General features: G+C 42.3%; 2 protein-coding genes across 2 annotated transcripts; both read right to left on the reverse strand.

The window, feature by feature from the left end:
• Nucleotides 1–11,818: 11,818 nt before the first annotated feature.
• Nucleotides 11,819–12,539, reverse strand: LOC134079735 (insulin-like). Its single transcript, XM_062535812.1, has 2 exons — nt 12,362–12,539; nt 11,819–11,997 (listed from the first exon to the last, which is right to left on the reverse strand). Exons 1-2 carry the CDS (start codon nt 12,537–12,539, stop codon nt 11,819–11,821), a joined length of 357 nt encoding a protein of 118 aa, XP_062391796.1.
• A 5,756-nt stretch (nt 12,540–18,295) lies between these two features.
• Nucleotides 18,296–21,424, reverse strand: LOC134079454 (uncharacterized). Its single transcript, XM_062535534.1, has 3 exons — nt 20,407–21,424; nt 20,188–20,284; nt 18,296–18,941 (listed from the first exon to the last, which is right to left on the reverse strand). The coding sequence occupies exons 1-3, from the start codon at nt 21,138–21,140 to the stop codon at nt 18,480–18,482; spliced, it is 1,293 nt and encodes a 430-aa protein (XP_062391518.1). The 5' UTR covers nt 21,141–21,424; the 3' UTR covers nt 18,296–18,479.
• Between the last annotated feature and the right edge of the window lie 1,293 nt (nt 21,425–22,717).

Genomic DNA, 22,717 nt, shown 5'->3' on the forward strand with positions numbered 1-22,717 from the left:
CTGGATTGTAAATGCATATTTAATCAATAATGTACCTCCCGCTGCCACTCGCTGGCGTTCGGATGCTGAAGAACTACTCCAATCATACTCTTACTCCGTAGATCACTAGTGTACAATTGACTCCATTTGAGCTGCAAGCAGACCAGCCGTCGCTCTGTAGATGATTCCAGAATGTGTCACCTGACCCTTGACCTATAGAGAACAACCTGTTCCGAGCTGTTGGTGGTCTGCCAAGCCTGTAGACAAGACAGGGTACTGTAATGTGAAACCTCATATTTGAACTGTAAACAGGCTTGTGGGACTTGATGGGATTTGAGTGTTTGTTTTAATTTTTATTTTATGTTTTATTTTTATTCTTTTTTATCTCCACTCTAGACTTCATTGTGAAAGTGAGGGTGGTATGGGCGAGTTATCCTGTGTCTGATGTTAGTAGCCCTCTAGATTCTTTGCCTCTGAATGCCTGTGATGCTATGAAATGTATTTTGAAAACCCAACTGTGTCCACCAAAAAAAGAAGAAAAAACATTTCCAAAAGTCGACTGCTTGTGTTGACTAAGCCTTGCTTGGTTCATTCCAAGACGGAGGGGGAACAGAGGCAGTGTTGCACAAGTGCTTGCATGGCCTCTCACTAGGCTGTGATGTGCCAGTGTCACCCATGTGCTATTCTCATGGGCCAGAGCTCATACGGGGGTGTTGGCCACTCCATAGGATACTCCTGCTCCCCGCCCCTCACAGACCTCCAGTTGTGAAACCCAAATCTCCCGTAAGCAGTGGCTGTTTGCCTTGCCTTCTCTTTTCTTTCACGCTTTTGCTCTTGTGAGTGGGGTTTGCTTTGGTGTCCCGAGTCCGACCACCTGTTCCCCATTCCGAGAATCCTGAAGTATAAATGCTTTGCCGCGCTGGTGCAACAAACTCCAGCGTTTCCGTCATTCTGAAGTAGACTGTTGCTTTAAAAATGCTGGAAGAAGTAACTTATTTTTACACCAAACACTGCTCCTCTATTGAGACAGAGTGAATTAGTCTTAAGAGGAGTTATTTCCCCTATCTGAGAAGGATGTGAAAGCAGTGTTCATCTGCAAGAGAAGCCATTTAAATATTTGCTGTGTCTGCCCCCTTCTGGTCAGTTTATGAATTGCAGGTCCAGGCAGGAGATTCATCCTGGCTTGTGTTGTGACATTTGTTTGATGGAATTATCTGTTGTGAAGGCATGGATAAGACCAGTGTGGACTCAAAGGTTTTTGAAAGAGCTGTAGTGGGTTGTGCTACTGTGTGGTTAGATCAGAGTCATTCTGTTCAGCCTTTGTGGAAATGTTAGGAAGTATTTCCTCGGGCCAGTAGGGGGCAACAAAATCATTACAATTTGAAACATGTCTAGTGGAGAAAATATCTCGTCACGACCACGCTTTAATCTTTAGTTGTGATCTGTCTAATGAAACACCAGAGACCTTTTGGAGAAAAAGCGTTAAACCTAGATTTGGAGATGCCCATTCGGTCTTGTCAGAGATTCCTAATTAGTGGTTGAATAAGCTACTTTTAACTGTCTGGAGCCCGCAGAGTCCCATGCCCCTTAGGCTATTCTGCAGACATGAAGATGCTGCATTTGGCCTTTCAGCGATACTATCAGAGCCCAGTCTGCAGGTCTGCTGTTCCGCTTCTAACATTCCGGACTCTTGAGTGCACGTGGCTGTGCTTGTGCAGTGCCTGTTGTAGTGCACTGTTGAGGCGTCCCCTCTTCGGTGCAGCCTTCACCCTCCGAGACCTGTGACCTTGTCATCGTCCCAGAGGTCAACAGGATGGCTTTCTTTTAACCTGCCGTGTAAATGAAATGCAGTGACCACCTTCTCCCCCCCGAACTATCTCGTCACTGCACAGTATGCGGCACAGCAAGCAAGCAAGCAAAAGTTCTGTTATTAAAAGAGAGAAAAGAAACTCTCGCCTACTCCAGCCTTGCTCTCATTTGACTCCCTTCCACTCCATTCATCCCCTAAAGGCTAAATTGCCATCTTGTCAGACACAACAGGTACACATGTTGAGAGACACGCCCCCCAAAAACCTTGGCTATCCCCATGGTTACTGGCCGTTGAACACAAAGTGTTATGTTTTCTGATGTAAACACACACACACACAGACACACACACACACACATACACAGGAGGTGAGCTGCTGCTCCTTTGATTCCCATGAAGTTGTGCTGTAGTCCTTACATGGCTACACTCATTTAATTCTGCTCCTTTATTTCTTTTACGACAATTGTGATGGACTGTCTGTCTGATGAATTACAAACATGTTCAAATGGTTGTTTACTTGTATGTTAGGGTCTAACACTTTGCCTTTTTAGTCAATGGTGATAGAAAGCGTTTCTTTTACGGTTTCTTTTCATGATTTTTTTAAAAAAAGGTCAGTTTTTTACCAATTTTTGTGAATGATGTTAAGGCCAATTCAGTATAGTGCATGAATCGAAAAACCCAAATGAGGGAAAAAGGTTTGCCACTCTCAGTATTTAAAGAAATGAAATTAAGAAGAAAAAAGCAACTATTTAAAGATGTAAATGGATCGAAATGAAAAAGATACACGAACTGTGGAACTCTGTTCTGTGTCTGTATGGTTGAGAAACATGAAGGACTCACAGAACCTGTATCATAGTTAATAAATCAATCATGTAAAACCCAACCCCTGCGTGACTTGTTTTTTGTTTTGTTTTTTTTTTGGTTGTCCATCAAACCTGTTATGAAATACCACACTTCAGTGTGATGCTGTCTTCTCTTACGCACATACTGTACACTACAATGTTCTGGCAGTGTCCTTCACAAAACCTGAATTTTAACACAAGGAAAAGTATCCATTGACATTGACATTGAGGGAAAGAAATGTTACAAAAAATGTATTTCTATACCATTTTTGTTGAAAGCAAATGGATTGGGTTTATTCAGTTCAGTTCAAACTCTCAGCTGGAGATTTCACTTGGCTGTCTGATATGACCAAATCAGACTGTTTATTTAGACAGAGATAAAATTGGGAATTTAACATTTACCTTTTCCTTTCCCTAAAATTAAAGTTAGCGGTAAGAGCATCTGACTCACACAAGTTACAGTCTATGTACTGAGTAAATCCTTAGACATTTGCGAAGCGTTTTAATAGAGAGACTGAGGGGAGTCCACATGTGCATTGTGTGGTCAAACGCTCGTAAAGTCATGGATAGTTAATCTGAAATTTCTGCTTATACCCAGGCATGGATTTCTATAGTCATTCATCATTGAATTGTGCGTATCAATTTTCAACACATACTTTGCAGGCAACACTCTTTGATTTTGCGAAAGACTGGGCTTTTTTATCGTATTTTAGCAAGCCTTAGTACAAATATGCACGTGTTCACAAAGCACAGCCGGGTCCTACCAGTCTCTGAGATTGGAGTTTTCTCATATTTTCTATTCCTCAATATGGGAAGCTTAATACAGATCCTGGACATTCTTTCTAATACATGCCTCTGTTCACCTAATTGTCTCTAGCCACGTCTCCTGCATCCCTGCCTTATGTCCTCTGTGTTCTCATTAAGCTGTAGTGGCCTTAGCCCTTCAGCTATGAGCAGTCTAACTTCAAACATGTGCCTGTATGCTCTCTCCCCTAATTAAGACTAGGACCTCTTTCAGCTTGATGAGTACTTAATGACTTCGGCCACTGATGGCTATGATAGCAACCACACAGACTCACACACACACACACACACACTCATACTCATGTACTCATGTCACCAGTCTAATGTACAACCTCTGCAGCTTTGCCGTCTCTGTGAGCCTAATTCTGCGATTGACCTGGTTTTCTTAGTGGCTGCAGTGTCATGAGGCCCACTGCGATCCAAAGCTGGAGGAGAATGGCCCTTTTGTTCCCTCAGGAGCAGCCCCGCCATTTCCTTGGCTGTGAAGATAATAGCGGCTAGCAGCTCAGAGGCAGTTCTTCTTCTGAACCTTCAGACAGCTCTGGTGGTGCTTAGTGTTCAGGGTTCAGGCTGGAGAGACACGCACACCATATTCAACTTGCCTTGGAAGCATTGTGCCCTCTCTGGGAAAAGGTGTGGGACTCTCCAAATTCAAATTCAAAATGTTTTATCAAGATGACTGTTTAAGTACAATGTTGGCAAAGCTAGTGTTGCAAATTACACTGCTTTCTCTCTCTTTCACACATACACACACACACGCATCTCTCACACTCACTCACACACACACACACACACACACACACACACATTTCTCTCTCTGTCTCTTTCACAAACACACACACACACACACACACACACCTCTCTCTCTCTTTCGCGCACACACATACACACTCAGTATTAATTATTTCACTCTATCCTTCTGCAAAGTCCACCTGGGCCTTTGATCCAGCAGAACCTGAGGTGGTAACATATGTGCGTGGGTGCACATTAAAGACCCCCCCCCCCCCCTTATTTACATGCAGAGTTGATTCACTGTGCCCCCATCACACCCCAACTCCCAACTGCTGCCTGGTGGTGTTGAATTAGTGTGCTGAGCAGGTGTGTGTAAGTGTGTGAGCATAGCTGACGTGCATCACCAAGTTAAGTGCTACACTTTGGGGGGGGGGGGGGGCACTTCCCTCTAAAGTGCTTTAAGCGCCTTGATAAAGCGCTATGAACAGTACAAGTTCCCTCTAAAGTGCTTTAAGCGCCTTGATAAAGCGCTATGAACAGTACAAGTTGTTGTTGTTGTCGTTGCTGTTGTTGTTGTGTGTTCAACAAACATTCCCACACAGATATTGGACCACATGAGCAGGACATGGATATGTATGTGAGACATGAAAAAAAGACCTATTGGTCATTGATTCAGTTTTGGTCATTATCATAGATTTGTTTCCGCTGAGCAATAACTGAAATCGGAAAACTGATTATTTTCTTGTATAATATGTCAATCATTTTTCATCAGATCGCCTACAAAAAAAGCTACCATCTTTGCCAATTAAGGAGATCCAGTATCTGGAGATTTTTTTCTATGGGAAAATAGCATGGGGATTTTCAATAATCGCACCTGTTAAACTCTTGCGGGGACGATGACATTGGAAATGCAGATGTTTTTCTCTACACAGTTTTGTCCACTGCCGTCTTTTTTTTTTTTTTTTTTAATCCCACCACCCCCCCCCCCCCCCCCTTCGGGGGACATCTTTGTTTGCTTGTTTTTTTTAAAAATTACAGCTTTTTTGTTTCACGGGGGGTTCATACAAAAAACAGGAAACAAAAAAAAACAACAACAACTACAACAACAAAAACTATAGGACATATGAGACAGGCAGACACAAGACACATGACATATGCTTCTTTTGGTGAGTGTGGTTTCTTTCCATTGAGATTCTGAAATTAGATTAGTCCAGTGTGTGATGTGACATGACTTCCTTGATTTCCAGTTCTGGAGGACTACTTTCTTAGCGACAGCTAGAGGAATCAGCAAAGGGTTTTTGAATTTAGGTGGGAAGTGTGTATTGGAGGTATCGCCAAGAAGGCAAAGTGGTGCTGAAGTTGGGATTCTGCAACTCAGGATAGTGGATAGTGTTTCAGTGACCTTTGTCCAGAGGGAGTGAACCGGCTGACAGCCAAATGGCGTGGAGGTAGTTATCTGTGCTCCCTAAAGTGCACTGTGAACCAATCTCTGTGTCGGCCAATCCCATTTTGAACATCTTGCTTTGAGTGATGTGTGTTCTGTGGATGACTTTATATTGTATAAGCTTGGGGTTAGTTGTCATAGTGAAGGTGTTTTTGCATACTTGTTCCCACAAGTCAGGGTTGGGAGAGAGCTTGAGATCATTTTCCCACTTAATAGTTGGGAGTGTTATTGTGCTGTTTAAGTTAGATATGATTGTATACAATTTGGAGGTCAGTTTTTTATGGTTGTTAATTTGGGTTAGTTCTTCGATTAGCGGAGATGGCTGTAGCGTAATATTACTTAAACTTGTCCACTGCCGTCTAGTGGATACTGTGATCTTCGGTAGGTGAAGACGGCACACTTTGATCTTTGCTACCCCAGAGCTAACTTACAATGCAACTTGCCATAGGCAGTTACTGTAGCTTCAATTAACTCCCGGATCTCCTTATATGGGCATAGATGGCAGCTTTGGATCCTTTTTGTAGGCCAACTTTAGAGGTCTATGTACAGAGACTGCTGAATGCAATAAATAATACAATCTATTTTTTAAATAAGTAAAATATTTAGCCCCTGCACTCTTTGTTGTATATTCTGTGACTGTACAGTACAGTATGTTCTCTTTGCTAATATCCGTTTCAGTGTGCTAAGAATGCAATATCACAGTTGAGCAGTAACATCAGCTGTGCTTCTGTGACTCACCAAATGGCAGCCGTGTCCCTCCTGTGATGGGTGTGACGTGGCCCTAATCTCACAGCAGGACGAGATTCACTCAGACCATGTCAGACATTTTCAATATCACATATTCATATTACAGGTTTACACTCATTTTCAAACCTCTGAACAGTACACATAAACCCATAATTGCTCACACAAAATGCAAAATGTCTCAAATCTCCAGCAAAATGAAATGACACACATTTCATTAAATAAAGCAAACATTTAGGCTAGTCAATCTAGCATTTGACATAAAAAAATGCAATTGTAATGGTCTCATTTGCATATTTAATTTGTAGAGCCATATGAAGAATTTATGTGAAAGACAGACTTGTGAGCACGACCACTCAAAGTGTTCATGCTCATTCAACATGCAGGTTAGTGTTTAGAGAGGAAACTGAAAGAGTGTGGTGTGAAAGAAGACACTGCTGCCACAGGTGTGGATACACCTGAAGGAGTATAAAGCTGACAAACAAGATAAAAAAGAAGAGACCTCAGAGATGAAGAGAGATTACAGTAATTAATTCAAGTTACTTCCTGTTAGACTTTGTGTGGGGGGTTTTGGTATTTGAAAGACATGTTTAGAAAATTGTGTGACAAGAAAAGATTTAGTTGAAAAAAAAACTGTAGTAGAATTGTTTAGTCCAGGACATTTTCATCAGAGCAGCATCGCTGCTTAACATTCAGAGTGAGTTTCAAGCAACACTTACCACTTGAGGAGTGATTTTTAACAGGCAGCTTTGGTATCTTTAGATAGATTTTGAGGGTCTGTGGTCATGCGAAGTACAGATGAACACATTTTGCTATGTGCTGATGAATACTTTTGCTATGATCTGCTATGATTGCTATGATAGGCTGATTTGACATGGAACTACACTCTCATCTGGCGTAATAATCGAGGGAAGTTGCAAACGTACCATGAGCGCTGTGATATTTGAAAATAGTCCCCATAGGCAACAAGCAGTATAGTGCGCGATATCACTGCGGCCATGGTATGTTTGCAACTTCCCTTGATTATTGCCTTTGAGCAAGGAACTTAACCAAACGTTGCTCTGGAGTCAATATAGTCCCTTGTCATAGAATTAACATACTCTATGTAAGTCATGAAGTTATGCTAAATGAATGAATGACTGGGCTTCTTCATTGTGTGTCTTTGTGAATGTGTGTGTGTATGAGTGTGTGTGTGTGTGTGTGTGTGTGTCTCCCCCCCCACCCCACACACACACACACTCATACACACACACACACACACACACACACACACATTCACAAAGACACACAATGAAGAAGCCCAGTCTGACAAATATAAAGGCTTAAGGCAACGGCAAGAATAAAACAAGGAACTGTCGCTGTGTCCTACCACTGAGCTGCTGATCAGCAAGATGGCCCATCACGACCACTGATCTATAAAGAATACCTGGATAGACTATCTCATTGTTGCTGACCCATCAACAATGAAGCCAATGGAACTGTCCCGAGTGGTCCCATAATGGCGGCGAGGTGTTCCAATTCCATTGTTGCAGAACGGCAACATTCTTTTACTGTCTTTTACTGTCTATGCATTCCTATGGCAAAGTGGTCCCATAATGGCCGCCCCCATGTAGGCTTCAGAATTTTGACGTAGATGCTCTATCCAGGTGTTCTTTATAGATCAGTGATCACGACTCTTGTGTTCTTCCAGTGCTCTCTGCAAGTGAGTTCTCCGGTTGGTCAAGGACTTTCTAAACGTCACATCAGTTATAAAGGCACAGCTGTGCGCAGTTTCACGCAAGTCAACTGAGCACCGCTTTTTGTATTTATCTCTTTTTTGAGTCAAGTTTTTTTATGATCTCTTTTACTTTTTATTTGTTCCTTGTTTTGTTGTCTGTCTTGTATGTCTTGGTGTCATTACACCGCTCCGTCCGCCATCTTTTGTTTTAGGTATCAATGTCTTGTGTGTAAAGCGCTTAGTTTGGGTGGCACTCTGTGCATGTTAAATGGGCTAAATATTATCTTTCTATCTCGGCTTCATTGAAAATGAGGGCTACCCTCAATGACATTCCAAGAATAAATAAAGGTTGAATGAATAAAGGTTGAATGACTGAATGAATAATAAAAAAGACACCTGTTACAGATCTTTGACTCTGCAGATGAGAAGCAAGATAGTGAGGGGACAGGTGGACACAGAGGCCAAGAGCAGCCAACACTTTTTCCACGAGGTGGTTGTTATCGGCTAGTCTAGTGGGATGTGCCATGATTGATTGTGAACAGGACGCACTAGATGAGCAACTGCTCAAAGAGCCACCTGGTCAAGTCCTGAGTCCAAGTGACATGGCTGCAAATGTGTTGCTAAGCAAAGGTTATGGAGCACAGTGTGGAATATGCTTTGACATACAGTACATAGTGTGGACTGTGCTTAGATATACAGCACTTTGGTCAACTGTGGTTGTTTTTTAAAGTGCTATACAAATAAATTGACATTGACATTGACATTGACTTAGTGTGGGCTGTGCTTTGATATACAGTACATAGTGTGGAATGTGCTTTGATATACACATTGTGGAATAGAGGAGAAATGCTTTCTTTCCTCTGGCTGGCTGCATTAGTGCTATCTATGTCATCAGTGTCTGATGTTTAATACATTCAGGAAATCCTCTACTTTATCAGCATATTATTTCTACAAAACAGAAAGACATTTCATAAACTACCCAATCTATTAAAATAAAAGTGGTAATCTGATGAACCTTTAATTCAGTATCTGAAAATCCGGTGTCTGCTTGGCCCTACTGTACCTTTCCTCTAATCTCAGCAGTCGGTTTCCCTGCGTTGGGTCATGGAAGAGTGTCGAATACAAGCGTTATCAAGAACGCCATGGCAACTGTAGACTGAAAATATCTGTGTGTGTGTGTGTGTCACATAGGCACACCCACACATGCTGTTTTTATCCCTATTTTGTCGCACTTCTCATGACTGTCATGCTTTACTTACTGTTTGTTTTTGTGTTCTGGTCCTTTCTGTTTGCTTTACTTTTTTCCGGCCACATCAGGCTACATTTTGGTTTACATGCTACAATTTAGCATTAGCAAAAGGCATGTAGACATGTTTGTTTGTATGTCTGTACAAATGCAACGTCTTTTTGACCTACAGTAATTTAACTGCTGACAGAATCCAGGTCAGGTTGTTCTTGAATTATCAGGAATTGACGTCAATTTGTTGATGTAAAAATAAATTAATAAATTAAACCTTGACAAACACACACATACACACAGAGAGAGAGAGAGAGAAAGAGAGAGACATAGAGCGATAGCAGGGTGAAAGAGAGAACAGGAGACAGACAGAACGAAAAAACAACAGTATGCCTCTTGTTTTCAGATGGAAGGATCATGAGGATATAAGACGATATACACCTACTCTTTCATCCCTACTAAGGGACTTCATGACACGTGGGGAAAAAGCCCTCTTTAATCTGGGCTGCATGGCATTATCATTAAGTATCTATCTATCTATCTATCTATCTATCTATCTATCTATCTATCTATCTATCTATCTATCTATCTATCTATTATCCAAAGGGCTGTTTCCATTCATAAGGTGTAATCAAGGGCGCTTATGTTGATGAGGAAACAGCGCCTTCAGAAGTTGATTAGCCTGAGGAGCACTTTACCTGAATAATCCCAGATGCTTATCAAACACATACATACAACACACACACACACACACACACACACACACACACACACACACACACACACACACACACACACACACACACACACAAACACAGAAATACGTCTGACTCCTTGCATCTGGAGATTATGAATATAATGTAAATGGGGGACCCAGACGTCATGCTGCTCCTTATCAACAGTATTATTTATGAGCAGCTGCGGCAACGCTTTGGGCATGATGATGGTTATCATTTGTACTGCCCTCCGTACTCTCCGTACTGGTAGAGTGGTGAGGAGAGAGAATCACATACTGTAGCTCTGGTTTGTTACATATCTGTGGTGTTCTATTTGTTTTGACATTTGTGTTTGTGTTTACGGTTACATTTGTCACTGATTTGTGTATATGGTTATGGTTATTCTGCTTTGCAGACGCCTTTGTCCAATGCAAATACAGTATATGGATATAATATATGCAAATTGTTGAGGCTGCATCTATCAAACCTCTTACTAATCTTCATAACACTCTTTAATCATCCCTTCAACCCAACCCCAATCCCTTTATCCACACACACACACACACACACACACACACACACACACACACACACACACACACACACACACACACACACACACACACACACACACACACAGAAATACTGGAAATGTGTAATGGTTGACCCAGACATCATGCAGCTCCTTACTCACTTATAGACCTCTGAAGTTTGCCTACAAAAAGGATCCAAAGCTGCCATCTTTGCCCATATAAGGAGATCCGGGAGTTAATTGAAGCTAACTGCCTATGGCAAGTTGCATTGTAAGTTAGCTTTGGGGTAGCAAAGATCAAAGTGTGCCGTCTTCACCTACCGAAGATCACAGTATCCACTAGACGGCAGTGGACAAAACTGTATAGTGAAAAACGTCTGCATTTCCAATGTCATCATCCCCGCGAGAGTTTAACAGGTGCGATATTTGAAAATCCCCATGTTATTTTCCCATAGAAAAAATCTCAAGATACCGGATCTCCTTTTTTGGGCAAAGATGGTGGCTTTTTTGTAGGCTTCAGAGGTCTATTATTTATGAACAGCTGCTACAACACTTTGGGCATGATGGTTTAACATTTGCACAGCTGTTAGAAAGGAGTGAGATTCACTGATTTGTGTATACAATATGTGCTTTGTTAAAGAGAAACTTTTGGGCAATTTCTTCACTGTTTTCTCGTTTTCCTCCCCCTACAGCTTTAGCATATTTTACGACGCTCCTCAATCGGTCAGTCTGCCGTTTCCTTTTTCCCTGTTCCTCCGACAACGGTTTACTCGCTCTCCGCTTCTTTTTCGCTGCCATCTCTGAGAAACTCCATAGCTACCTTGTTCTAGCTGATGCCTGGCATGTATGTGTGTGTAGTGCATTAAAGCAACTCTTTCAGTCTCGAAGTCCAGCGGCCCGCCGGCCCAAAGTTGCAAGAGTGTTTTTTTTCCCGCTCCTAGGCAGAAAAACAGGACATATACCCATTCCAATGACTCCGAGGCTGTACGAGCCTCTCACTAACCTCACACAATCTTCATAACCCTTTTTAACCACAGCTTTGACCGAACCCCACTCCCATCCATTTATCCACACGCACACACATACACACTAAAACCTTGTTCTCTAATGACACACCAGTATAAAGCATGATAAAAAGCTTTATTAAAATGGCCGACATGGTCCGCCTAATGACTCAACCGCTCATTGATTTATTAAAAGCATGGACAAGGCCATTTGCCCTCTCTTCCTTTTATCACACACGCTGCACGTTGCTTGGAGTGATTCAGTTTTGGAGAGAGTTACAGTAGTTTTGGAGCTCGAAGACACTGCAGGGCCTGTGGCAGCACTGCTCCACGATGCCTCTCCTCTCCACGCTCCTCTGGACCATGATGGTCTCCTCCATGTCCTTGTAGGGGTACTCTGCTAGCTCTGCGTCCTGGCTGGACTTGGGGGGCAGGAATTCTAATAGGAGCAAACAAGGCAACGATTTGTCAGTTGTGAATAGTAATATTTGAGATTGTCTTGACAGGACTGGATAACACCAACACTGACAGGCACTTCTGCTGTTCGCTGATAAAATAGGAACTGTGAACATTTCTCTCTCTCTCCCCCTCCCTCCCATCTCCCTCTTTAAAGTCCTCTCTCTCTACATCCTTCTATCTCTCTCTCTCTCCCTCCCATCTCCCTGGCTCTCTCCATCTGTCCTTCTCTCTCTGCATCATTCTATCTTTCTCTCTCTCTCTCTCCTTCCTCCTTCCCTTTCTCTCTCCCTAGCCCTGATGTTTGATTCTTCCTCTCTCCCTCTGTCATTCTCTGGTTGTCTTACCCAGGAGTGGGTCCACGTCTCTCTTTGGGTTGTAGAAGAAGCCCTGTTCTCCACACACCAGGTACAGCGCGTCCACCAGGTGAGACCCGCACAGGTGTTGGGAGGAGGCGGCGTCGCTGCCCACGGTGGACAGAGCCACCGCGATGAGCAGAGCAGATGTTTGGATCCAGAGAGCCATGGCAACAGAGGACTGTCCCACACGAGAATGTTAAAGGTGTTAAAACAGTTTAAAACACCTTGTAACTCATCTTAAACTTCTGTATGTATTCTAAATTATATAACCTATTTTTTTTGTTAAACTGTTTTGCTCAAACTGTAAATGCTCATGTATTTCAGTTTGCTTGGTAAGACTTCCATGTGAGTATCAAATACTACTTGAACTTGAACTTGAACAAGCACACCAGCAAGCACAGAGTAATTCATTACACCAGGTAGCTCATTGTGAACATCAACAACAACACAACATGAAACTGTGCATATACCATATCAAACAGCAACAACAAAACATATACCTCTAAACATTTTATGATGAATAAAAGGGCCAATAAACAGGAAAGGGTAAATAATCTAAAGGTTAAGATTTAATGTTTGATGTGTGTGCAGAAGCACTAGCCTGGTCCTACCATGATACATGCACATACCATGGGAGTATGGGACCAGGCTAGAAGAACTGCTTTATTGTAAAAACAGCATTTCTTTTTTATTTATTCATTTAGAACATGTAATGCATTTTTATCCAAAGCTAGGCCAATGTACTGCAGGTTACAGCCTTGATGTACACATTCATGAGAGTTCTTTGTACACTGCCTTGGTATCAGCTATCAAAACACACAACCTGTGAGCTGTTTGCACCTCTCTGCTCCTGTGAGGCTTGCAAAGTACCCATGATTGAAATGCATTGAATAGACACTGCGTTATGTTTCGATCATCACATGTAAATCGGGAGCCTACACGGCCCGAGTGCTTCAGGAGTTGGCACGCCCCTCACCTCAACATGTTCCCATGACAGCTTTGCAAACATCGCATCACCCCCACCCCCACCCCCACCCCCAGCCCTCCCGTCAGTCATTTTGTTCTGTTCTAAAATGGTTACATTGCATTATTCAGTTTTGTGCCTGACAGCTTGCTGGATGAAGTGCTGGCGTTTTTAAGAGAGCTCTCTTCTCAGCTTGTCCGTGTGCAGAATGTTAATACACCCAGGAGCAGACAGCCAATTAAGAGTGCGTTTCCAACTCTATGCTCTCACCTCTCACAGAATGAGTTCTAATGTGTATGCCATCTGTATGCACAATGCATATAGTGTTAATAGCGACCCACACAAAGTACATTCATTTAATGAGCTGAGCAATATATTTAGTTAATTTAATAGCTCGCATCACTTCCCAGTCCGTGAGCGCGTAGATGATGAGTTTCTCAGCACACAGATTTGTGAGTGACAGAGTGACAGTTTCCATGAAACTTTTAAAAATCATAAATGACAAATGATCATAGCCAACCTACATCATATTTCTGCTACATTTAGACCCTGTTCAGACTGTAGGTAAAAGTGGCCCAATTGGGGGGTCAATTGTGACCAGGTCAGACTTCTTCAGAAGTAGTGTGAACCAAAGATTCTAGAGCGTAGCGCTCTATGATCTTTGGTGTGAACTGATATACTGTAGGCCACGTTTTAAAAACTAATGTGAACAGCCAAACAAAAAGATCTGAGCAAAAAATCCAAATTGAGCATTCAGACTTGTGGTGTGAATGTAGCCTTAGTGTTGTGTGGTGTGAATGTAGCCTTAGTGTTGTGTGGTGTGAATGTAGCCTTAGTGTTGTGTGGTGTGAATGTAGTGTGGTGTGAATGTAGCCTTAGTGTTGTGTGGTGTGAATGTAGCCTTAGTGTTGTGTGGTGTGAATGTAGTGTGGTGTGAATGTAGCCTTAGTGTTGTGTGGTGTGAATGTAGCCTTAGTGTTGTGTGGTGTGAATGTAGTGTGGTGTGAATGTAGCCTTAGTGTTGTGTGGTGGCGCCTCACCTGAGTGGGTTGATGGAGATGGAGCTGTCCTGGATGGAGACGGAGACGGAGGTGGAGAAGGCTGAGGACGACTGTCCGCAGCCCTGGCCTTATATGTGGGCCTGTGTCCAGCCACAGGGCCTGGGCCTCCTGCCTTTTCCTCCCAGGTCAGCGGAAAAGAGGAGTGGAGAGGGCAAGCAAACAGCCATCAGAAGAGATAAGTGCCGGTCAGACGCAAATCGCGCGGCCCATTTAGCACCTCTAGCTCATTAGGGCGTATTTGCCCACCGCGTTAGCCATGTCCAAGGTGAAGCACCTGAGAGCATACTGAGAGCATGATGGCTGGATGGGCACGAGCTGGATCTGGTCATCACGGTCATCACTCGGTCTAAAGTACTGAGGCCTCAGGGCACTGGGCGAAGGCTTCACGTGCTGTGGCCAACAGTTCATGCGTTCGTTTTTGTCCGTGGAAGTGCACAAAGCAATCTGGTCAGCGGGTTTGCCACGTTCCGCAGACTTTGGCTGTCTCAAGGTCATCTCCAAAATGTGTGTGTGACGTCAGTGGGTAGATTCCTTCTGTTGCAGGTTTTTTGTGTGTGCTTGTGTGTGTGTGTGTGTGTGAATGTTGTATTTTCTATTTTCTGTCTTTCTTGTCAGTTTTTCGCCCACCTTTTCTTTTTTACTTCACATTTTCAGAGATGCGTGACCACAGACAATAGGTCGTTTTTCTCACTCTGCCAATCATTTGTGTCAATAGAAGGTTTCACCTTGAAGTGTTGTTTTTGTTCTGTTTTACTGACACTGTGGGATTTTAAAACACATTTTTTCAGTCTTCTGACAAGACTACTTCAGAATATCAGGGCCATTTATTTTTGGCAGAGAGTGTCATAACTGGACGTGTGTTTCCAAGTCACCTCTGATATAACTTTCTCTTAGACCTTGAATATACCATTTGGCTGTATAGGTGTGGTTCTGTGCAACTTTATTAATCACAGTTATGTACATGCTGCTTCAGCCATTTGTTTCGTAATTTCTTGAATCTGTTCTAGGTAAATGAATATGCATCGGAGGAGATGAAGAACACATCAGAAATGTAGAACAACATGTAGAACAACATGCTTAACCTTTGGCGAGTGACTAAGCCTCATTACCATTTGATATTTTCAAATGTCAAACGGCTGATCTTAATTGTGGCTTTGCTCCAACAGAGACAGCCGCGATGCACTGAAAACCTGCAGAGGTAGATGTCAGAAGCATTAAGAGTTTGCAAATGGAGGAGCTTTTTGAGTGAAGGTAAAAATAAACCATGTCTCTCCTGCCTTGGTTAGGCTACTCTCAGGTAAACAATTACTTAAATATATAAATACCAAGGGAACACACTGGATTTTTGTATGCATCTGTTTGATGGGCTTTTATGGGGATACAGCTCTCTCCAAGTGGGTATGAATACAGCTGATAATGTACAAAGTGTACTCACACACACACACACACACACACACACACACATGCACACAGGCACATACACACACACACAGACACACACATGCACACAGGCACGTACACATTCCATTCAAACAGTAAGACTAAGGCTCTTTCATAGCCATTCCTTACAGAATCACTTAGTGCATTTTTTGTAACAATGTGCATTTTAGTTAGGCTGTTGGTTTATAAAAGACCCGCACCATTGTTTCATGCTAAACAGAAGCTCACTTTTAGAAATGCCGTATTGCTCATCACAACGTGTTTTCTGTTGCTGACTTTAGTACTCTACTTCAACTCTTAGAACTCCTAGACTGAATCAATCAGAAGTTGTGTCAATGGTGCGGTTACATGCAAATAAATACTCGGATTTCACTCCGAGTACTCGCTTTACTCCGATTTCTATTTGTCATGTAACGCAAGAACTCGGAGTTTGATCGGAGTTTAAGAAATCCGAAAAAATGTACTGGAGTATCCGATTGAAATCTGAGTATTTCTGCCATGTAACTCATACTCCGATTTTAGTTGGAGTATTCCTTTCCGCGCGACCCCACAGTCAACATAGAATACACACAAAACAATCCGTTTGCTTTTATTAACGTCGCAATCAAAAATGGAGAGACATCATAACAGCCATTTTTGGACGGAGGAGGAGACGTTGTTTTTATTAAACACGCTAAAAGAGCTAAACATCCTAAGATATCTGGATGGGAGGAAAACCCGTAATGGTGAACTGTTCAGGCGAGTCGCCAATAAGTTAAAGGACGCTGGGTTTATCAGGACACCAGAACAAATCCGTGTCCGATGGAAGACACTTAAAAAGGGCTATTATATAGCCAAAAAAGCCAACGGGAGGAGTGGACACAATCCCCAAAGATCATTGTTTTATGATCAAATGGACGAGCTGCTTGGGAACAGGCCCCTTTCCATGGTGGAGGACCAGGGAGTGGATGTGGGCTTCGTGTTCAGTGACCAAGATGGTGAGTAACCAATCCAAACTGTTATGCTATGGCAACCATGGCACACCGCACCCCACCCCCAAAATACAGACTTGCACACAAGACCGTTACAAGCAAGCACCAACAGTCTTAAAGCGGTCAACCAAACAGTTGAGTGTTTAGGTCAGCATAAACAACCAATACAAAATAATATCACACGACACAAACAAGCAACCATGCCACAGCGGGCAACTGTAAAATCATCCTTGTCTTACCTTAAAACTTGAAGCGTTATGTTAGCACTGGTGGTGGATGCGCTAGCATCATTGCTATCCGCCTACAAGTATCCTTCCACTGCCGGAACATTAATCCAGAAATCGTAGACGTTTTTGTCGCTTTTGTGTATTTTCTACTTTACGTTTTCTACCTTACGTTTCATTTGTGTTCTTTGATTGTGTGTGGCTACCAGATTTGTATTTGGTATTGTAATGTTTGCTGTTTGATGAGGATTAATTAATAAACCACAGAGACCGATTTCACATAACGCTTCTAGCTGCTAGATGGTTACACTCAGGGTTACATACATACTAGACTCGGGTCCAAACTAAGGAGGACGCCACCAACAGGCAAGGAGTGTTAATTACAACTAGCTACAATACATTATCTCTCTCCTAAGATAGATTTTCCTTTAACAGTTCTATCTTATCACTTCTGTTAATCACTGACTTTGCAAAACAAAACAAAACATTTCTAAAATAAAACATTCTCACTTCCTTGTTTTAACTTTATATTAAATGTGACTTGATATTATATAATAGTTTGTGTAAACTTTTGGTTAAATGTGTGACTTTTTTTTTCAGAGCCTGAAGAACCTGCCGGTGAAGAGGTTGAGGTAGATGTGGAGGGGGAAGTGGAGACAGAGGGCCAGTTAGAGGCTGAGGATCAAGGCCCTCCAGCACCACCACCAGCTCCACAGGCAGCAGGTGATACTATTCCCAATACAATCTAATTGCAACGTGCTGCGTAATATGCAGTAATACAATTGTGCAGCGTGTAGGGCAAATGTCTTACAAAGTTTGTGAACCACTGTTGAATGGAATCTGTAACTAGTCATAACTTGACTTGTACCGTATTTGCAGTGACTGGAGTGCCACGAAGGAGGAGGGCCCAGGCTGAGGAGGAAAGGTGGAGACTGCAGCAAGATTTTTTCCAGCAGCAGCAAACATCGCAGAATGAATTTGTAGCACAACAAATGCATGTTGTAGTTGAGCGTCAGGAACGCATTGTATCAGCTATCCTGGACAGCAACAACATGCTAATGTCTGTTCTCCTAGAGGGTGTAAGGTCCCTCCAAGCCCCACCTTCTCAATTTCACTCTGGCTACTCTGCTCAGGGGCCAAGTAATAGAACATATCATAACCTCTGAGTGAATTGTTATAATATTTTGTAATGTGCAATATTTTAAAAATATATATATATACAATAAATGTTGCATACACCCTTACCTTATTAGTGTTGTCCTTTGATACAGAGCAAAGCATGGTCTAATATGATATGAAATAGTAATTCATACACTTCATGTGTTTAGTTTCATGTTTGTTATAGCTTTGTAACACAAAAATAGTGCAGATAATGGCGTGACATGGTTAAGCTATATTCCAGCACAACAAAACACCAGATCAATAGGTAAGGGGCATGGACTTTTATTAAAGCTCCCTACGTCGAAGCGGATGGAGGGCTGCCATGTATTCTGTTAGGGTCTGTCTGACCCTCTGCGCCACACCGGACTCCCCAGTGTTGTGGGGTCGAGCTCCAGGTTGTGGCAGCTGCTCCTCAAACTGCACTGCCTCTTCCAACCAGGTTGGCATCATGGTCTCCTTTTCTGATTCGCAGAAGTTATGCAAAGCGCAGCATGTGGCAATTACATATGGCGCTAGCGTGAAGTGAAAGTCACTCCGCTTCAGTAACACCCTCCACCGTGACTTCAGTCTTCCAAAAGCTATCTCGACTGTGGTCCTGGCAGAACTCAGGTAGACATTGAAGGACTCCTGCTCTGGGGTTTGTCTAGGGGAAGATATGTAGCCTTTCATGATCCATGGCAGGAGTGGGTAGGCCGGGTCACCAAGCAGATAAAAATCTACTGACGTCCCATGGATGTCTTTAGGGTCCTGAAAGAATGGTAAAAGAACTGATCAGCAATGTCAGTATTGAAAATTGTAAGTGGGTAACGAAAGCATATTTGGTATGTTGGAGTGGATTGTTGGTGTTGGACTCGTTTTGTTATGTTAATATTACAAATATGCTGTTGTACTATTACTTCCACCTTTGATCCTTTCGACCCCTAATTTCCATAGACTAAAGTACTATAGAAACCCAAACTTATATGCACAAATTCAGATTCACCATAATAATTCAAACAAGATACTGATCTAGTAGTCTAATTTATGTTATAACATATATCTTACGTTTACGAAATATAATTTATCTGGGCCTATATATATATATATATATATATATATATATATATATATATATATATAGGCTACACTCCTGGTGAGATTTTGCTGTTGTTGTTGCTACATTTTTATACGTCACCTCTGACTTGAACGCAGTAGCCTACGGGAATTCTTTTGACCTTTCAGTCCGCGTGGATTTTTCTGGTGATGGGTGACGGTTACTGCGTTGTGCACATACAGCCTTATAAAAGTAATCTACGCTCAAGTAAAAAGTGGGCTAAGTAGATGGGCACTTTCTCAACTTAACTCTGGCTACTCTGCCCATGACGTGGAATTAATGAATGATATTTAGAGCTCAAACGGGAGATAAATATTGCTGCGGGAAAACTACGTATTTTAGCTAACCGTACCTCACTATGTTGGAAGCTAGCCTCGTGGTGTTGGACAGACTGTCTATGGATATAAGCTATGGATATAACGCTACTACATACATCAGGTAGGCAATTGATGTTTTAATTCTACCAGCCCGCTGTGGCAAAAAGGTCTGTGAGTGCGGACTTGATATGGAAGTGGATCTTGGCTGTGATGCTATTCAAACTTGTGTGACAAGGGTATGTTAATATGCGGTATGCATCTGAAATGAAATCCTGTTTCAGTGGTTAAAGTGGATCGCGTGTGCTTGAATCCTGCTAGTTATTTTAGGCATAGGCTATGCGCGGTCCCTATTGTACAAACATAAGTCTCTCTATTATAATGTTTGATGACTCAGTTGTTGCGGACATGGCATTGATAACAATTAAGCTAGTTTTTGGGCCATCGGCTGACTGATATTGTGCTATTCTATCAAGCTGAAATGTGCCACCTATCTTGAAGGACATTGGAGGTGTATTCACGTTATTAGCCTATGTGAAAAGCTGTTGTTGGCGGACCAGTGTGTGATTGGTCGTCTTTAGCATACCTTTGGCAGCAGATGTGCTTTTTCAAATAAGACAGATTGTCTTAACACATTTGCGTCATGGGCACTCCCAGGCATTTTGCAACTAATGTTCCAAAATCTGAAAGAAATAGACTTGTCAGTGATATACATAGTACATACATGTATATTCTATATCAAACAGGTCGAGACATGAGAAATAAAGAGTAACCTAGATAAGCCTACTATTGATGAGGGTCTTACCGATACGTGTCGTCGACGACAGCTTGGAGGACATATGATGGCCAACCTTTCCTGTTTACGAAGTCTTTAAACCCGTCGCTTGGTGCAAGTATGGGAATGTGTGTTCCGTCGATACAGCCAATTATCTGAGGAAGGTGAAATTTCTCTTCAAAACGCCGGGCTGTTCTTCTAGCCTCCTCCAGTGTAGGCGTACGGATTAGTTGGTGCATCACAGATGTGACCATGCCCTTACAAAACAGCGTCACGAATTTTAAAACTGTTGATTTGTGTACACCAAATTGATTTGCTACGACTCGATATTCTGCGCAGCTAGCCAATTTGTAAAGCACAATAGCAACACGCATATTTAGAGGAACTGGTTGACGGACAGGGTTGTCATCCGGCTTCATTACTTCCTTCATTAAGTCGCACAGTTTTGCAAAGGATTGACGGGACATGCGAAAGTTTGCCTTCCAATCTTCGTCCGTAAACTCCTGTAGGACAACCCTGTCCCACCAATCTCTGCTCCTGACTTTCATCCAGCACCCTCGCTGGGTTTGTGGTGCTTCGGGCATTGGAAGGCCCAAATATGCTTGGCTTGGTCTTGTGTTGCATTGTTGCAATAACAAAAGTAACCTATTAAAGTCTTCAACTAGTATCAGGAGGGCCTGGGTAGTCCCCCTGATACATTGCAGACAGGCAATGTAAATGTGCATCATAAATCGCAACCGGTTCTCCATAATGGTTGGATCCATTTTGACAGTTGATGAACTCGGTTACCGTAAGCAACAGTTGCCGTGGTGTTTTCCGAGCGAATGCTACAAAGCTTGAAATTCTCAATAGAATCCTAGAACTATAGAACTAGCTGCTAGAAACTACACCTTTATGTTTTAATAACTAGGTAGCCTAACTAGTCTACCTGCTGAACAAAAAGGCATGACTGAGTCGAAATGAATGAATGAAAAATATAGGCACAAAACGTCATCACGAAATCGGATTTCTGTGTGTTTATTGGCATGTAAACTGAGATAATTCTAGAATTCTGAATACTTCGAGTATGCTTTACTCCGATTTTTCTGTGCATGTAAACCCACTGATGGTGTGTGCATATGGTTGTTTGCTTTGGCTTCTGAAAGGTTACTTTACTCTCTCGCTCCTCCTCCATACTGACCTTATGTCTGTGTGGTTTTCACTGTCTTCATTTTCTGCTCTCAGTCCCACTCCATCTCCCTCTCTCCCACTCGGTTAATATCACTCTCTTCACTGGGTACACTGGTGACGACGTCTCTCCGTCTGCATCTTTTGTCTTGTGTGTCATTTGTTTCGTTTTTTTGTTAATTTGTTTATTTGTGTCTATTTTTTTCAGAGTGTCAATGTCTTGTACAAGGAGCACTTTGTGTTGCACACTCACATGAAAAATGCGCTAATATGCATAAAAACATACTTCTTACTTCCTGACTCTCACGTGACCACTTCTGCTGATCCACACGCGCTCAAGTGCACAGTATGGCCATGTTGCTCCATCTCTCTCTCTCATTCACTTTTCTTCCTTTCTCTCTCTCTCTCTCTCTCTCCCTCTCTCTCTCCCTCTCTCTCTCTCTCTCTCTCTCTTTCTGCCACTCTCTCATGCAGTTTCCCTCCCCCTTGCCTTGAAATCAAGAGCTGCAGGAGTGATTTTCTGCCATAAAAACAACTGTTTGACGAGTAAAATTACATGCTTCGTATGAAACATTTCATTTGGCTATTGCAGACAAAGACGTGCTGGTCTTTCAGGAGTGCCGTAAGTACCGTAATTGCCTGAAATTATTTCTCACCTGCTACCCAAGGGGTGTTAAGTGAGTATGGCCCTTTCTCCTCTCTGTTCGTGCAAAACAGAAGGCACATCACGTTCTGGCTATTGTTGGGGGGAAAGAAACCACCTTCCTTTGACAGAGTTTGTAAAAGTTGACTCCAGTCTAGTGGGTTTGTTGTGGATGTGCTCTTTTTCACCCTGATTTAGGTCTATTCATATCTGCAGATGGTCTCTTTAATCTAGGTTAAAACATAACAGTGACTCATATCGCTTACAAATGATGGATACGCATTGCAGTCCCTTTTAAATCCTCCTACCTGCTCTCTCTGAATTATTCTCCTTTTTGCATCATATTTATTTCATATATATATATATATATATATATATAACATAACCATAACTATGATTTATTTCTTTATTCTCTTAGATTATCACTTTTCTTTCAATTAATTATTTAAAAAAATATCTCTTCTGCTCCACTGAGGGCCAGATGTACTAAGAATAGCGATCGTAACGCTTTTTGCGCCAAGGCCAACACGC

This window comes from Sardina pilchardus, chromosome 5 (assembly GCF_963854185.1).
Source record: "Sardina pilchardus chromosome 5, fSarPil1.1, whole genome shotgun sequence".
Classification (NCBI taxonomy): domain Eukaryota; kingdom Metazoa; phylum Chordata; class Actinopteri; order Clupeiformes; family Clupeidae; genus Sardina; species Sardina pilchardus.

Bases quoted from the DNA above. Each gene is read 5' to 3' on its own strand.
- LOC134079735 (XM_062535812.1), bottom strand. From the start codon at position 12,539: ATGGCTCTCTGGATCCAAACATCTGCTCTGCTCATCGCGGTGGCTCTG. The intron at 11,998-12,361 runs GTAAGACAACCA...TGCTCCTATTAG, and splicing joins AGACGTGGACCCACTCCTGG to AATTCCTGCCCCCCAAGTCC.
- LOC134079454 (XM_062535534.1), bottom strand. From the start codon at position 21,140: ATGGATCCAACCATTATGGAGAACCGGTTGCGATTTATGATGCACATT. The intron at 20,285-20,406 runs GTAAGACCCTCA...TATTTCTTTCAG, and splicing joins GTCGTCGACGACACGTATCG to ATTTTGGAACATTAGTTGCA. The intron at 18,942-20,187 runs GTATGCTAAAGA...CCATTCTTTCAG, and splicing joins AAGCACATCTGCTGCCAAAG to GACCCTAAAGACATCCATGG.